General features: G+C 45.9%; 1 protein-coding gene across 1 annotated transcript in view; it reads right to left on the bottom strand.

Annotated features, from left to right (window-relative positions):
• Positions 1-16,806, bottom strand: part of SYT16 (synaptotagmin 16) — a 138,087-nt gene extending 121,281 nt beyond the window's left edge. Inside the window, exon 1 of the mRNA XM_075926371.2 lies at positions 16,401-16,806. Within this exon, the coding sequence (XP_075782486.1) occupies positions 16,401-16,413 (13 nt within the window). The 5' untranslated portion in view covers positions 16,414-16,806. The remainder of the gene's footprint in view (positions 1-16,400) is intronic.
• Positions 16,807-17,343: the final 537 nt, after the last annotated feature.

Below are 17,343 nucleotides of genomic sequence, written 5' to 3'. Positions count from 1 at the left end.
TGACGAAGTGGGTCTTTGCCCACGAAAGCTTATGCTCCAACACTTTGGTTAGTCTATAAGGTGCCACAGGACTCCTCACCGCTTTTGCAGATTCAGACTAACACGGCTACCCCTCTGATACTTGATACCAAACAAGTTGCAGTCTTAAGTTTTAGATGGTGATAGAGCTGCTGAAATACACCAGCTCTAAATGTCTATTAGGTTAGCCCTGGGGATCTCTTGCTTAGGAATCTGCTCCTGTGAGTTCAAACAGCATCAAATGATCCTAATTCCTTCTGGTCAGAGACTATTAGCCCTATTCCCCTAGAATCCAAATTGATGTGATCAGCGCCTCTCTAAGGTGTGACAGGACCACCCGTTAAGTAAGTCTTTGTTCTACAGTGGCTCATTTGGATTCTACAGTCCTTCCTGATGGCACGAGATAATACCTTCCGTAGGAACCCAGCATTTTGCATGAAGTAAGATTTTTGTCTAGTTAGGTGAATGACACTGTTCTAAACTGTGAAATGTTTGTTCTGAAATGAATACGTAAGTGGTTCCTTCTAGCATTGGTTAAGATATTGTTTCTCTCATCAGCCAGGTGAAGAGAGGCTATCCCACCGACAAAGTCAGTCAGTGGCCATTTGTCAAGGATATGCAACATAATCTTAAATTGGCCACCTCTACATCACGAGTCATGATTAGAGAAACCCCATTTGAAGAAGTGGCTACACGACTGTTCTGGAACCTGTTCGTAACCAATTCAAGGATTACCGATTCAAGGTGCCTTGGCATGTCAAACACTGGTGGGAAGAAGATCAGGTCAGTGACAAGAGAATGATTAACAACAGTCATTGCTGACAGCTCATTACATCAAGTAGATTCCACCCTTGGACATTGGAAGTAGGATTAATACAGGCAGCGTCCTACAAACACTGCATAAAGCCAAAACACTAACCTATACCCGGATAAGGCAGACAGGTCTCCAGCTATGCACTGTCACTGCCCACTGGTATGAGCTGGCACCTGGTCTGCCAGCATCATACTTATCTACACAAAGAGTTGCGCCAGTTTAAAAGCAGTGTGGTTAAACAAGTGCCAGTTTGTATGCAGGCAAGACCTGCATATTTCCCAAAGACAAAATGGGACACCTTCGGATGCTCACCTGAGCCACAACTCCCCTCCCAAGCACAGTGCTGCTGCCAGTCATCTGAGCCCTCCCTGCTGAAACTCTGCCCCCCTCCATAAGGCTTTTGCCCAGCCCCCGGAAGCCTGCCAGCCCCTGCATGCTAGAATACTGCCACCCTGCCAGCCCTGCGTCCCCCCTGCACGGAACTGGCAACTCTGCTCACTGCCACCCCACCAGTTCCTCTGCACTGCACCCCATGCTTTTGACATAAGTGAGCATTTGTCCTGTTTGCTGTTGCTGATTGATCAGGACAGAAATGCAGAATGAGACAAATGCAAAATGAGACAAATGCCAACCTTTTTTTTTTTCCTAAGCAAAAGTTGTAACACCTGGGACAAGGCTTAAAAAGGGACTCAGCCAAAACAGGCAGTACAGTCACCCTAGCATAACCCATCCCCATTTCTATGCTCCATATAGTGGTCACCATTAATAGGTTTCCCTTGCCTTAGCTAGCTCAGTCACATTCTCTCATTATTTCTATTATTCCCTAGGCATTGCCCATATGAGCTACTGCAGACTGAATACTGCAGCTACTCAGCTATGTTATCTAGAAATTGGAGGCAAAACTGGAAAGCTTTTAAAAAGTGGCCAAACCTAGATCACGTTGAGCTATTCTCTATTAATCTAACCAGATATTTCTGTAATGAAAACACACTTTTTCATGAGCAGTTTCTGACGCAACCCCATTCCTTTGGTGTACAGGGAAAACGATTTGAAAAACCATCTGTCCTTTTTAAATAGAGGGGCTATTTTTACCTTTAGGATGAGCCCAGGCAATTATAAAACAACAAATGGAGTGGTCTGAAAAACAAAGAGAGAGAAACAGCTGCTACCTTGTGGTTGTCAGAGTACAAACATGACCCAGACCACCTGGATCTTAGCGCTAAAGCTCCTAGTCCCTCTGTATGGGTTTGCAGCCTATCACCGCCCCCCAGCCAATGCCCCACACACCACAATTAGACTTAAACATCGACTAGCTGTTAAGGTGCTAGCACATTAGTCGAGTAAATTAATCTTTCCACATCAAAGTTGGATACCCTCTCTGGGGCACCTGGTGCTGGCCACTGTCGGCAGACAGGATACTGGGCTAGATGGACCTTTGGTCTGACCCAGTACGGCCGTTCTTACGTATATTCTTATGATTGGGAAAGGGACACAGGTCAGCCAGTGACTGGAAAAGTAACCACTTGATGACTATTGTGTAACCTGTGTGAAGGAGCTGGTGGGTTTCAGTGCAGTTTCTAGTGAATAGTTATCCCCCATTAGCTCCTATTAATGCTCTTGGTGGCACTCTTAACAGAGGGGCCATACACCCCCCTCAATTGCTCCAGGGAAATCTGGGAAGTCTCAGGCTAGCCAGGTGTTCTCTAGGGCTCCCAGATTCTCATGCCAGAACCACCCCATCATGGAGCATTCTACTGATGTCAGCAGGAGACTCTAACAAGTGTATTTGACTACACCAGGAAGACAGAGGCTGCCAAGCAGTATGGACCAAGAGTTCCTTCCTATCTCCCACAATCAAGGAGAAGGGGTGCAGATCAGGATAAGTGAAGATCACGTCAGGTCTTCTGACCGATTTGAATGAATTCAAATCAGCGGGACTGGATGCTCTTCACTCAAGGGTACTGAAGGAATTAGCTGAAGCACTCTTGGAGCTAGTTACAAACTTATAGATGAGAGCAGAGGTCCCAGAAGACTGGAAAAAAGCTAACATGGGGTCCATCTTTAATAACAGGGAAAAGGAGGAGCCGGGGATCTATAGACGAATCAGCCTGACTTTGACACCTGGGAAGTTACTAAAGTAATGTATAAAACACTCATTTTGCAAATACCTGGAGGATGAAGGGGTAATCACTAGCAGCCAGCCTGGACTTACCAAGAACAAATCATGCTAAGGCAGCTCAATATCCTTCTTTGACAGAATAACTGGGTTGGTGGATATGGCAAATGCAATGGAAATAATATGCCTGGACTTCTGCAAGGCTTTTGACACAAGTCTCACATGACATTCTGATAAATAAGCTGGAGAAATGAGGGCTCAATAAAACTACCATTAAGTTGGTAAAAGAGAAGTAGCCGTGTTCATTAGTTTCAGCCAGACAGAAAAACTTCAAACCCAGACTGCAGAGTGAAACTGCTGCGCTGGAATTCATATGGTAATTTGACGCTCAGAACTAACAAATATATGGAGTGATTCTCACATTACAATAGTAATTTCTCATTCAGGTACTCTGAGCTTCTCACCACTGTTGGAATTAACTACATCTATTCTAATTCAATTAGCACTGTTGTCACATTCCCATCTCTGTATCCTCCACCGCATCCTCCGTCCCACCCTGTTTGTTTTTTTGGTTTTTTTGCTTTTTCTCTTCACCATCTGAGAAAGTGAGTTGTAGGTCACAAAAGCTTATGCCCTAATACATTTGTTAATCTTTAAAGTGCCACTGGACTCCTTGTCATTTATAACTGGTTAAATAACTACAAACAAAGAGTATTAATGGAACAACGTTCAATGTAAGGATGGTCTTAAGTGGGATTCCACAGAGACCTTTTCTGGGTCCAATGTCATTTAACATCTTTATTAAAGACCTGAATGTAGGTCTAGTGCTGTGGTGTCGAACACATTAGCCACTAGCTACATGGGACTATTTGGCTCTTAGAATTATTTACATTTTCAGAATAATGTGGCTAGTTTGCTACAGCAGTAGCCACTATAGAACTGGTAGGACACTAGATGTCTAGCGAACATACTGATTAAGACTGCGGATGACACAAAGCTAGGGGTGGAGGGTCTGCCAACATATTGGAGAATAGAGCTAAAATTCAGAGGGATCTTGATCAATTAAAGAACTGGGTTATAGACAACAAAATGACATTTAACACAGACAAATGTAAGGTGCTACACTTAGGGAAGAAAAGCCAAATGCACAAATACAAAATGGGGGACAATTGGTTTGTCAGCAGCACTGCTGAGAAGAATCAGGAAGTTGTGGTTGACCACAACCTCAACATGAGTCAGCAGTACAATACTGTTGCAAATAAATAAATAAATAAAACACCACACCCCCAACACACCAGAGGCATAGCATGCAAGTCATGGGAGATGGTAGTACCATGCTACTTGGCACTGGTTAGGCCTCAGCTCGAGTACTGTGTCCAATTTTGGTCACCGATGTATAGCAAGGATGCAGAAGTGAGCAACAAAGATGATCAAAAGGGTAGAATGCAAGTTGTATGAGCAAAGGCTAAAGGAACTGGGTATGTTTAGTTTGGAAAAAGAGATTAATGGTGTATATGATAGCAGGGGTCAGATGCTTAAAAGGCTGCCGTAAAAAGAGGCAGAAAAGTTGTTCTCTTTTGCCACCGAAGGCAGGACAAGAGGCAATAGATTCAAACTACAACACAGCAGATTTAGATTAAATCTCTGGAAGATTTCATCACTGTAAGAACAGCAGGACAATAGAACAGACATGGGGAAGCTTCTTCACTGGAGGTTTTCAAATGGTGTAGACCAGTGGTTCTCAGCTAGGGGTATTCAGGGGTCTTCCAGAAGGCACTCAATTAATTTAGATCAGGGGTTTTTAACCGGGGAGGACAGGGATGGGGTGACACAGGAAAGAGAGAGGTTGCAAGTGCAGGGCTGGCATGGGGGGTGGGGAGCAGGTCAAATGCCCAAGGTCCATGCCACAGGGGGGCCCACAAAGCAATGTTACATGCTTCGGCCCCGGGCAGCAATGCTCAGGCTTCACACAAGGCTCTCAAGTGAAAAACAGGCTCACCTATCACACTTGAAATGGGTAATATTTATATTCCAATCGGTGTATTTGATTATCGCAGGGTACAAATGAGAAAGCAAGCAAGGTTTCAGTAACAGTGGGCTGTGGCACTTTGTATTTTTAAGTCTGATTTTGTAAGAAAAGGTCATTTTTAAGTGACGTGAAACTTGGGGCACGCAAGACAAATCAGACTCCTGAAAGGCACACAGGAATCCGGAAAGGTTGAGAGCCACTGGTTCAGACATAACAAATTGTCCACCTTGTGGCCCTTTCTAGCCCTATGGATATGTGGGCCAGCACCGCACGGCTCCCCCTTCTCTGGGGGAGGCCAGGACAGAACTCAAGACAAAAGCAGACAAAGCCAGGTTGGAAAGAGGTGGGGGAGGTGGCTGAGGGGGAGGAAAGAACTACAAACAAGGACAAGAGCAAAGCCAGGCGTCAGCAATGGAGGCAGGAGACCTTGGGAATAAAAGCTGCTCCTGGTGTATTACAGCAATGCAAAGACTGGGCCCATCCATACACTCTGCATAGTTCCCACAAGACAGGCACTGAAAACAAGGGTAGTTAGCGGAACCATCGTTTTACCCTAAGCAACACCTCACCACGTCCCCCTCACCACGCACACACACACGCCCAACCTGCATTGCCATCGCTCTCACAATTGTACTGCAAGTCTCACACTATTTGGTGTTCTTCTTAAAGCTTTAATCTTAAAAAGATGTTCTAGCCTCATGTTTGCAGAGGAAACCTGCTTCCTGAGCATGTTTAGGCTGAGGGAAAAGGCAGTAGCCAATGAGTGTACACATTACTTTTTTAAGTCTCCCAGTTTTTAAGCCTCCCATCTCATGATTTTGAAAGGCCTGACAATTTTTCACGCTTAGGATCAGTCATATTGCTGTTCTGACTTCCCGCAAGACCCGCTGCAATTCCAGAGCCACCTAACTCTGCCACAACTCTTCACCGTGATGAGAAAAATCCCTGAGGGAGCATCCTTCCACTCTGCTTCCTCTGACTCTTCTGGCTCTGGCAGTCTCCCACTACCCCAAGCTCTAATGATAAAGAGGAAATTTATTGATGGAATTGAGGCTGTAGCCAAGTTAGACCATGTTCCTGAGCCTTACTCAATCAAGAGTAACTGATGCATCCAGTGATTTAAACCCACAGGAAGAGATCCAGCTACAGTGCATCGGAACTGCAGACACCAGGAAGTCTGCACATAGTCGGTACAAAGAAGAGGGATGTCCATCCTGCATCACCTGCAAAATATAAACTCATGCTTCTAATTTGCTTGCAACTCTCCTTACCGGTATACTCAATAAAACATGCTCACTATATTCTCTCAGTCTCTTCACAACCTTACTGTCACAGTCTTTTATGCTTTCTCCCCAGTTTTTGACATCTTTTCAACAAGCTGCTCAATGTTTTATACGTTCTTGCCCTCAAAAATACATTCAACTTGACATCATTAAAATTAAGAAGCCAGAATCTTCAATGGCAAAGGCCCGGGGGGGAGGGGGGAGAGGACAAAAACCCCTCACTGTGAACACCCTATTTATTTTATAAGCCCTTCCAGAACTATAGATTCTTGCCTAATTGCAAGATAGGAACCAATTAAACAAATAAACAAAATTAACATTTCATAGAATCATAGAACACAAGAACTGGAAGGGACCTTGAGAGGTCATCAAATCCAGTCCCTCACCCTCATGGCAGGTCCAAGCATCATCTATCATCCCTGACAGGTGTCTGTCTAACCTGCTCTTGAATATCTCCAGTGATGGAGATTCCACAACCTCCCTAGGCAACTTATTGTAGTGTTTAACCACCCTGACAGGTAGGAAGTTTTTCCTAATGTCCAATCTAAACCTCCCTCGTTGAAGTTTAAGCCCATTGCTTCTTGTCCTATCCTCAGAGACCAAGGAGAACAATTTTTCTCCCTCCTCCTTAGAACACCCTATTAGACAATTCAATCATGATACTGGTAATGATTTATAGATCACTGCAGAAACAAGATAGATCGGAACAGCTGTAACTAAAGATGGTCTGAGGCAATTTTGCTTCTATGGCAAGAGAACTGTTCAATGACAGTTTCACCTCAAATTGCACGCAGCTTATGTTTTGACTTCAGAAGCACAAAGTCTATCGTTGATCAACTCTGCCCCCCATCGAGACTGATGGTGATGTACCACCAGCAGCCTGCTAAGAAAACATGATCAAAAGCAAAGTTTGGGAAGGAAAATGTTTGTATGTACAAAATAAACCCTGACCAATAAACCAAATGCAGACAAATAATTAAGGAACAAAAACAAAAATCAAAATCACCTTAGGCTTTTTGCTGTTGGTTATTATTTTGGTTTTTACATATAATAATCATGCCCACCTTAGACATTATGGGTTATGGAAACACCTGTCAGGGATGATCTAGATCAGTGTTTCTTAAACTTTTTAAGACCGAGAAACATCAAACTATTTATATATTTTAATGAGGAACACTCAGGATTTTTTGTTGAGGAAGAAGGGGGGGGAAAAAGGTGAGGGAGGGGATTTATTGAGCAAAAAGGTTGCCTGCTCTGTTGCTCTCCATAGCACACCGGTGTGCCACGGAACACAGTTTAAGAAACACTGCTCTAGATAATACTTAGTGCTGCCGTGAGTGAAGGAGACCAGAACAGATAACCTACTATGGTCTTAAAGATGTATAGAATGCCAGTCACCACAGCAGCTAAAGGCTGTTATTTTACATTATATTCACGGGTCGGCAATCTCCGGCATGCGTGCCACAAGTGGCACATGAGCCGATTTTTATTGGCACGCAGGGCGGAAGCTCAGCCCCACCTGATGCTGCGGCTTGAGTTTCAGCCACGCAGCTGCAGCCTGGAGCACCAGGTCTGGCTTCCTGCTGGAGGCAGGACAGGTACGTGTATGCATCCCTGGTATCACCTCCTGCTTTGGGAAGGGGTGAGGCTGGACCAGTTCCGCAGAGCCAAGGTTAGGTGGCTAGGACACATGGCGGACCAGGGCCTGGGCTGCACCGCACTGCTCCCTGCAAGCTGTGTGCAGGAGTGGGGAGCCCCTTCCCCAGCGTCCCGCTGCGCCTGGCCAAGCTGGAGCCAGCCCTGGGCTCTGCCTGCCCCAGCCCCAGGCAAAGGGCTGGGCTGCGCAGGGAAGAGACTGCCCCTCAATTCCAGCCTGTCCTCACCCCAGCGCTGTTCCCAGGGGGCTGCGAGTCCCAGCGCTGCTGCCCTGCCAGTGAGTGCACTTGGGGGCACAGGGATGTGGGGGCAAGGGGAGGGTGAAGGAGGATGCGGGGCTGTATGGGACAAGGTTTTAGCCCTCATGGTTCCAGAGAAATGCCTAAAAACAAGAACCGAGTATACCCTAACGCAGTGATGGGCAACCTAGGCTAGTGAATGGCCCTCCCTCGTCTCAGCGGGCCACAAGACCTCTTGTAACCAAGGCAGCCTCTGGGGATAGGGTAGTTTTGCTAACTATACTTGCTGACCTCGGAATTTGCAGTTTGTCGACTAAACCGCAGCAGCACTTTGATGCAGAGGGAGCGCGTTGCTCTTACAGTCAGCGTTGTGAGCAATCAGCAGGCACCTCACTTCACGTGCTCTTGCTTTACGTGTGTGCCACTTTGGTAAACCCGGTAGGAAAGCAACGACAGACAGGAACCAGTGCAATCTGGCCCCCCTGTGCATGGACAACCGCAAACAAGACGTCTTGTAGGCCACACATAGAACCCCAGTGAGCCATATGTGGCCCTCGGGCTGCAGGTTGCCACTGCCCCAACAGCTCAAACCTCAGGAAGCCAATACAAGGACTGCACATTTGTAAGCCCATCTGATGATTTTCTGGCTGACTCCCGGCCTCAGGATGTTTGGCAGCACTGTGTTCTCCAAAGCAACCACCACCACAGATAATGATACATGTGCATATGGTGGTATAGTAATAGCTATACACACTTAAAACACTGACACCTTCCATTCCAACATAGATAGCAACCTTCGTAGTCTAGGTGAGCACTGTCCCTTATGGGGGAGTGGCCCAAAGCTGCAATACCCTGCAACAGTGATGGGCAATCAAGAGGAGCGAGTGACCCTTCTTCATGTCAGCGGGCTGCAAGATTGAAATCCAATGGTGGGCAACCTGAGGCCTGCAGGCAGCCCATTGGGGTTCCACAATTGGAGCACCAAGAATTGGCTGATTCCGGCAGCATTTCTGTCACATAATCCCCCTCCCCTCTTCCATTATCCCCCTCCTCTCTTCCAGCAAAAGTGAAAGGTGCAAAATGCTATAATGCAAGTCAAATGTACAGGATCACCAGCCTGTAACTAACCTGTGCCTGCAATAGCTATCAAGAGGAGACAAGAAATGGAGCAAATACCATCTACTTTGCCTTTCCTATTCTCAGGCATTGTGAGTACACTGCTTCGACCTGAAGTTTCAGTTAGCTGTTTACTCAATCGTAACATAATCACTGTGCTACTTTACCATACATTGTAAGGAGAAAAATTTAGGAAGCTGTTCTGGATGGACAGCCAAAACAAGATCCATGGCAGATTACAATACACGTGCTTTATGCAGGCAGAGATTTGATAGGATTTGGGGAGTTACTCTCCTTTTCATTTCCAGACCCATCAGAATCAAATTCTTAATGAATAATTGATCACACACTCTATGCACAACAGCAATCAGAAATAGATTATAAAAAAGGAAAATGAACCTGAAAGCTGCTTACCCCCTCATTGGTCATGACATCAATCTCTCTCAAGAAAACAAAGGATCAATGATGCAACTTTTAAATGTACATGCGGCCTTGCATTTTCAGATCATTCCCAGTGGTGATTACCACCATTCTTATTTACTTCCGTGTAAGTCCTACAGCCCACCAGTGCTGGAAAAGAACTCAGCCAGACATGATGCTCTGATGTTTTCTGGTACACCAGGATCAAAAGAACACTCTGACAAAGCAACATGCTAAAATGTTGCAGAATGTTGCAGATGGCTCATTAGAGAAATGATAGCACCATCTGGAATAAGTCACAAGGGCATTAACAGAGCATAACATGGAACCTGATCCTGCAAACCTTTATTCGGGTGACTTAGTTTCTCACCTGAGTATGCACTTGTAGCACTGGGCCAATATGAAGCGGTCTCATTTGCTTAACAGTTTTGCTTAATATTTATTCTAGTTGAATCCCTGCAGTCCTTTGAAAGCGTTTATGCACCCATTCCACTGTGACCAACACACACTAGAGGCTTCAGCTAGTGCACACACCATATTAGTAGAATTTCAAGGATCACATTTAGGGATGTTAAATATTGGTTAATCGAACAGTTGATTAACCTCAAGAATTCTTATCAGTTAGTCAATTATTCTATAGTCCCCGGGGGTAGGATCAGCAGCCTGTGCACTCCTACCTCATTCCGGAGAAGCCCCCTGCCACTCCGCACGTCTGCCTTTGTATCATAGGCAGCAGTGCAGTGTGCCAGGCGGGAGCTAGTCTGTGAGGGGAACCAGTTTAAAAACCAACTTCCCTTGCGGACCAGCTGCCTGTTGCCCTCTGCTGTTGCCTCTGATAAAGCAGCAGCAGTGCGGGGTGGCAACAGCCTCTGTCTGGGAGCCGGGTCTGAGCTTCTGGATCTGGTGAAAGCAGGAACTGAGCCGGGCTGCCTGACCGGCTGGCTCATAATATACTTGAAATGCAGAGCCGCAGCAGGGGTAGGTCTCAGACCTGTCGCACACCAGGATTGAGCCGGGCTGCTGGCCAGCCTGCTAAAAAATGTACTGGTGGGAGAGGGAGGGGAATTGCATGCAGTCTATTGCACTAACCTATAAGCTTTTACTACACTATAACATTCCTAGTCACATTTTCAAAGCTCTTTATGAGCCCATAGACCAGTGTTTCTCAAAATGGTCCTCAAAACCACTTTGAGAAACCTGCTAACTGGTCACACTGCTGTGTGGTCACAGAACCTTGCAGCTCCTACTGGTTTCAGTTTGCCATTTGCAGCCGAGGAGAGCCACGGGAAGTAGTGGCCCGACCCACACCGCTTCCCATGGCTCCAAACAGTGAACCAGAGCCATGAGGACCACGTTGAGAAACACTGCCATAGAGAAAGATACATCACATTCAGGGGAGCCCATTAAGTTTCTGCTAAATGTGACAAATGCTGGTCTACCATTTCTATAGCAGAATCACACCTTCTGCACACCCACTTCCAGAGCTGCACACAAGGCTGTATATTTCCACAGAGAACAACACTAATTCCATGAGGTAACCAGTCCTCCTTGGGGTCTGATTACGTTCTGATTACACTATCAAATTTCAAAATAAAAATTCCCTTTTAGGCTTCTTTTTTTTTTTACATATTGCTGCATGAAACAGTGATTTAAAATGTTCTCCAAAGGATATATCACTGAAGTTTTAATCCACAATTTTCTTTCAAAATTATTCCAGAGACACGCTGTAAGCACATTCAAAAGCTCTTTCAGAAAACTCTGTATGTCCTAAGTATTAAGAACCTATATTCAGAAGCGATATTTTTAACTAAGATGGCATTTTTCAAGATTTGCTCTGCAATCACTACAAACAGACACAACACAAGCCTCTAGTTGGAGAGTGAGAAATCATTCAACAACACATCAAATGACACAATCATGCAGCAATGGGAAACCTAGGCTAGCGAGTGGGCTGCATGAGTGGCCCTCCAGCCTCTCAGTGAGTTGCAAGATTGTCTCAGCCAAGATGGTCTTCCAGGATAGGTTAGTTTTGCTAACTGCACTTGCGTACCTAGAATTCGCAGGCTGTGCTGACTGAACTGTAGCAGAGTTTTGATTGGATGCAGAGGGAGCGCACAGCTGTCACTGTCAATGTTGTGTGCAATCAGCACGCACCTCACTTCACGTGCCCTTGCTTTAGGTGTACGTCACTTTAGTAATACTGGTACAGAAAAAGCGATGTGGAAGGAAACCAGCAGAATCTAGCAACCATTCTCATGGTTAATGGTAAACAAAATCTCTCGTGGGCCACATGCAGCACCCTGATGGGTTGAGTGCAGCTCTCAACCACAGTTTGCCCACCACTGCGATAATGGCTGACAACTAAATCGAGATAGATGAGAAGGTACTGGATAGCTGCAAAGAAGTCAAAGGAAGCATTTTCGTATGGACCTGTGTAATGCCATATTAGACACCCACGAAAGTCACCTGTGACTGGACCTACATCAAAATACTGGTAGCTTCCATTACTTGTCTTTCTACAGAGGCACCAAGCAACTCCAAGCCAGCAATAACAGTAAAAACAGCAGCCAAGCAAAAAGGTCTGATGAGAAAAAGGAAATGAGAGGAAAAGGAAGCTTCGACCAAAATAAAGGAAGTGTCAAATGGACTATCCTAAAGTATAGTACCAATCATGAAGTTCACCTTATATTCTGTATTTGCACAGATCAACATATTTTGTCCATTTGTAGTTCACTGGTCAGGACTAAATTCACATAGTAAAATTAAACAGAGGCATAAGTACTTGCAAAATTGGAGCCTAAAACTTGTAACTACTGGTATTCTGGTTGTTTCTATAAATCTCTAGTCCTCTTTCAAATCTGTCTTGCTCTTTGCTTTAACATCTTGTGGCAAGGATTATCCTAGGCTTCCTTGTAAAAGTTGCCTTTTAATTTCACTGCCTCCTACACAAAATTCAAAACATTTTACTGTTAAATAAACTGCTCTACTTTTACACGTACAAAGGTGTTTCATAAGAAACAAGTTTTGACTCCATAAAATAGGTAACAATTTGTTTTAAAATATGTCACAAATGCACATAGCTGATTCAGCCCACAGAACCAGTTGTACAAAATGAGAAATGTTTGGAACCTGTGGTCCTTTGTAGCTGTCTGTGCAACTCCCTGAAAACAGAGACAGGCTTACTTCAAGACTACTTGAACCTATTCAGAAATTTTAATGTAATTACAATAAAGCACCTTCAAAATAAATATCCAGAACAGGTGCTTACAAAACTATTAATATCACAATAAACCCAAGGGAATGAAACAAGACAAATATTAAAAATGCCAGCCTGTTTCAAAAACATCAAGAAGATCTGGAATTCATCTCCAATAAAGAAACATCCAACATTTTCTAGTACTTAAAGGTGATTGTCTTAGAGACTGATGTTTTTGTAGCAATCCTCCTCTCTTTCTCTTCTGACTCTTTTTTTCATTACAGTTTATTACCTCTCCGAACAGTTTTCATTTGATAAGAGTCTTATGAACCTTGAATGGATCGACCACCACAAAGAACAGACCCCTAATGTCAGATATGCATTAAAATTACTCAGGTTTTTTGGTACTCACTGGCCCTGCCCAGCCTCAGGTGGAGCCAAAACTGTCTCACTCATCCCTCCTTATTCCCCTCATCCCCAATCCTTAAGACAAAAAGAACAAATCAGCAGATCACTAATGTAAATCAGAGCAGCCTCAGGGCTGCTCTACCATACGCCCAACTACCACGGACCACCAGTAATCACCAACCAACTGAGATGCTTTAGTCATGCCCCCTTTCTGCCAGAAATGGCCTCTAGAAGAAGGATGAGAGGCACTGCTCCATCTACAACTTTCCCCACTCTACTCTGGGGGAATCCTCGAAGGGTCAGTTAAGGCAACTTTGCAACTGCTCTGTTTGCACACACCTGGGAACCAATTTTATGAGTTTGCCAAAGTGCCAGTTAGATTTTTAAAGCTAAAATCTAACTTGCCAATCAGAAAAATATCATAGCTAACATCTAAATGGAACTGAACAAGGATAGTCATTTTTGTATAGTCCCAGTAGCATTAACTTACCAATTATAATGTTAGGTTCTTTTCAGGTCAACTTTTAATAGAGTTTCTCAGATCAGGGGACAGCTACTTTTAACCAAACAAATTTGTTGATTCACCAACCTCCACACAAGGAATGTATGTCATGTTTAGATATGGCAAGCATTCCAGCAATGTTTTGAACACAAAACACACCTGTAGTCCTGCAAGCTATTGCCATAGATCGGTGTCAGAGTTCAGCAGCTGTGACATAACATAGTAATCACCAGGACTTCTAACTACTGTTACTACTTGTAATCATCAGTTATCGATTCTTCATTAATTCTGATACATTTATTACACCTCAAATAATTCTCTCCAAAGTTAGAATGCACTTTGTCTTAAGGCACACTTAGGAATACTCCACTGCTCCTTGTGCTTGGTTTGGGAAACAATTCTTTATATCCCCAAAGGCAACTGCTTATGGTTATTGTCTGAGGCGCTCATAAGCCAATCTATTTGGATTTACAAAAGGAAGAATGTGCATATAGCACCATGTAGTTAAAATAAGGAATATGGCTCTATGAAGTTGCATTAGAAAGAATGCAGACTCAACAAGGAAACTTTCAGTTTCTTCTATTAAAGACTACCAACAGAAATACACCCCCTGAAATGAAATCTCAACACTTCTCAGTCCTTACAAGCTTGGGATAGGAGAGAGCTAGATTCCTTGTTGAGTTCAGCAAACTGAGGTCCCACATAGTAATTAGGGATGTGAAAGGTGAACCGGTTAACCAGGCCCCATGACCCTTGATGGGTGAGGCTTTCCGATTCTGGTTAACTGGTAACTAGTTGGGGCTGAAGCAGCTCCCCACCTGCTGTGGCCAGGGAGCTGCTCCAGCCCCATAGGAACTCACTGGGGACAGTCACCGCTCTCATCCAGAACAGCCCTTGTCTGCTGTGGGCCTGGGCACCTAGCAGGCAGGGGCTGCACTGGTGTGTGGAGCATCCTCTGTCTGTAGGGAGCCCGGCCCACCATGCAGAGGGGCTGCTCCAGCAATACTCCTTCCTAGACATCACTTCTTATTCTGTAGGTGTGAAATTGATTTTCCTTCCTAAGTGGAGCACTTTGCATTTGTCCTTATTAAATTTCATCCTGTTTACCTCAGACCCTTTCTCTAGTTTGTTCAGATCATTTTGAATTTTGACCCTATTCTCCAAAGCTCTTACAACCCCTCCCAGCTTGGTATCATCTGCAAATGTAATAATCATACTCTCTATGCCATCATCTAAATTATTGGTGAAGATATTGAACAGAACTGGCCCCAAAACAGACCCCTGCAGAACCCCCACTTGTTATGACCTTCCAGCATGACTGTGAACCATTACTAACTACTCTCTGAGAATGGTTATCCAGCCAGTTATGCACCCACGTTATAGTAGCCATTGGAAAACATAATGCGCATTAGAAAACATAATCCCAACTATACACATGAAATGATGGTGTCTAATTATCTGTTATCACACTCAAGAAAAAAAATCTTGAAGTCATTCCAGATAGATCTCAGAAAATCTCCAACCAGCATGCAGCAGCAGTCAAAAAAAGCGAACAGAATGTTGGGAAATATTATGAAAGGGATAGATAATAAGACAGCAAATACCACTCTGCCTCTATATAAATCTATGGTATTGTGTGCAGATGTGGTCGCCCCACCTCAAAAAAAGAAATACTGGAAATAGAAAAAGTTCTGAAAATTGCAGCAAAAATGATCCAGCTGCCATATGAGGAAAGATTAATAAAATTGGAACTTTACAGCTTGGAAAGGAGGCAACTAAGGAGAGGGGTGTTATAAAATCCATGGCATGGAGAAAGTAAACAAGGGAAGTTTGATTTATGCCTTCTCAAAACACAGAACCTAGGAGTTATCAAATGAAATGAATATCTATCCGGCTTAGAACAAAGGGGAGCATTTCTTCACACCACACGGTCAACCAGTGGAATTCTTTACCAGAGGATATTGTGAAGGCCAAAAAACCCACACAAATTCATGGAGGATAGGTCTATCAAGGGTTATTAGCCAGGATGAGCAAGGACAGTGTCCCTAGCCTCTGTTTGCCAGGAGCTGGGAATGAGAAACAGGGGATGGATCACTTGATGTTTCCCTGTTCTGTTCATTCCTTGGCATCTGGCATTGGCCACTGTGGGCTGACAGGATGCTGGGTTAGATGGATCTTTGGTCTGACCCAGGTGAGATGGATCTTATGTGGGGAGACAATGGACCAGATCAGGAGGAACGGGCAGGCAAAGCACCCACCCTGGCAGGCCTGTCGATTCACCCCTGCCCCCAGAAGAGGGAAAGAGGAGCCCCCGCTGCTCAGGAGAGCACAGAAGGGAGCAGAGCCTGGCAAGGCAGGGAGGGTGGCACTGGGCAGCCAGGCTAGGGGAGCAGAGCAGCTGGCGGCAGAGGGGATGGAGGAAGGAGGCCGGGCAGAGGAGTAGGGGTGGGGGGCGGGATTGCAGGCGCAGCCCCAGGGCCTGGGGGAGGGAGGTTACGCTCAGGGGGCAGCGGCTTCACCCCTGGCCAGGCCGAGCCGCCGGGGCAGCCTGGGGGGGTCCCGGCCCGCCGCGCAGGGGAAGGGGGCCCGGCGCTCGCACTTACTGTCAGTCGCCATGGCCCAGCGCGTCTCTCCCGGCGCGGAGCCGCCCGCCCCGGCCCAGCCCGGCGCGCACACGCAGCAGCGGCGGCAGCAGCCCCGCCGAGCATCCCGCACCTGCCCGGCGCCGCCCTCTCCCGCCGGCCCTTCGGAGCAGCGACCTCGCGTCCTGCAGCCTGGCACCCGCCACCCCCTGGGGGGGGTACCAGGCTCCGCCGAGGGGAAGCCCCCAGCACAGCCCGTGGCCCCCCCACTGGGGCAATCCCCCGCCTGGGTGAGGCCTGGCAGCGAATTGGCCTGGGGCCATTTGGTTAGACCCCCAAAAGCCACCCAAGCTGGAAAGAGGGTGGCCTGCGGGAGAGGAGATGGTAGCAGCAGGATTGCTCTGTGGGGCAAGACACCCAGCCCTCCAGCTAGGGTCTGTGTCCCCTAAGCCAGGCAGCAGCCCGCCTGGCATCTCTGTCCAGGGGCACTCCCTTTCCAACGGAGCGTTGCTAGCCTTTGGCTGGGTCCAGCTGGTATCGATTAGTTAGTTAGCTGCTATCCAGCCACCTAGGCAGTTAATTTCATAGAGAGGGCTGAGTCAGTCACTCTGCAGGTTGGGGAGGGATGAGGCTTTTGAGCCTCAAAAGAAGCATCCTTGGTCCTTATCCTCTTCCCCCTGCTCTGTAGCAGCTTCTTGTGTATTTGGGCTTGGTGGGTGTAGAGGGAAGCATTGTCTTTTAAAATATGAGGATTTAAAAGGCTGTAATAATGCTGAATGTTTCTTATGACTCTTCCTCTCTCCACTTTCCCAGGGGTTCATGCCCTGGGAAAGTGTCCTTTGAAGCCATGCTGCCATAGTGGGGCAGGGACCATGCTGAGTCCCTGAGTCCCTGTATGGTACAAGTGCTATAACCCTCAGTGACTGGAGATCCATGTGAATAGCTGACATGCTTGGGGCTTCCT

This window comes from Pelodiscus sinensis, chromosome 5 (genome assembly GCF_052426305.1).
Source record: "Pelodiscus sinensis isolate ZL-2025 chromosome 5, ASM5242630v1, whole genome shotgun sequence".
Lineage (NCBI taxonomy): Eukaryota > Metazoa > Chordata > Testudines > Trionychidae > Pelodiscus > Pelodiscus sinensis.
This window is presented reverse-complemented; position numbering and strand designations above follow the sequence as displayed.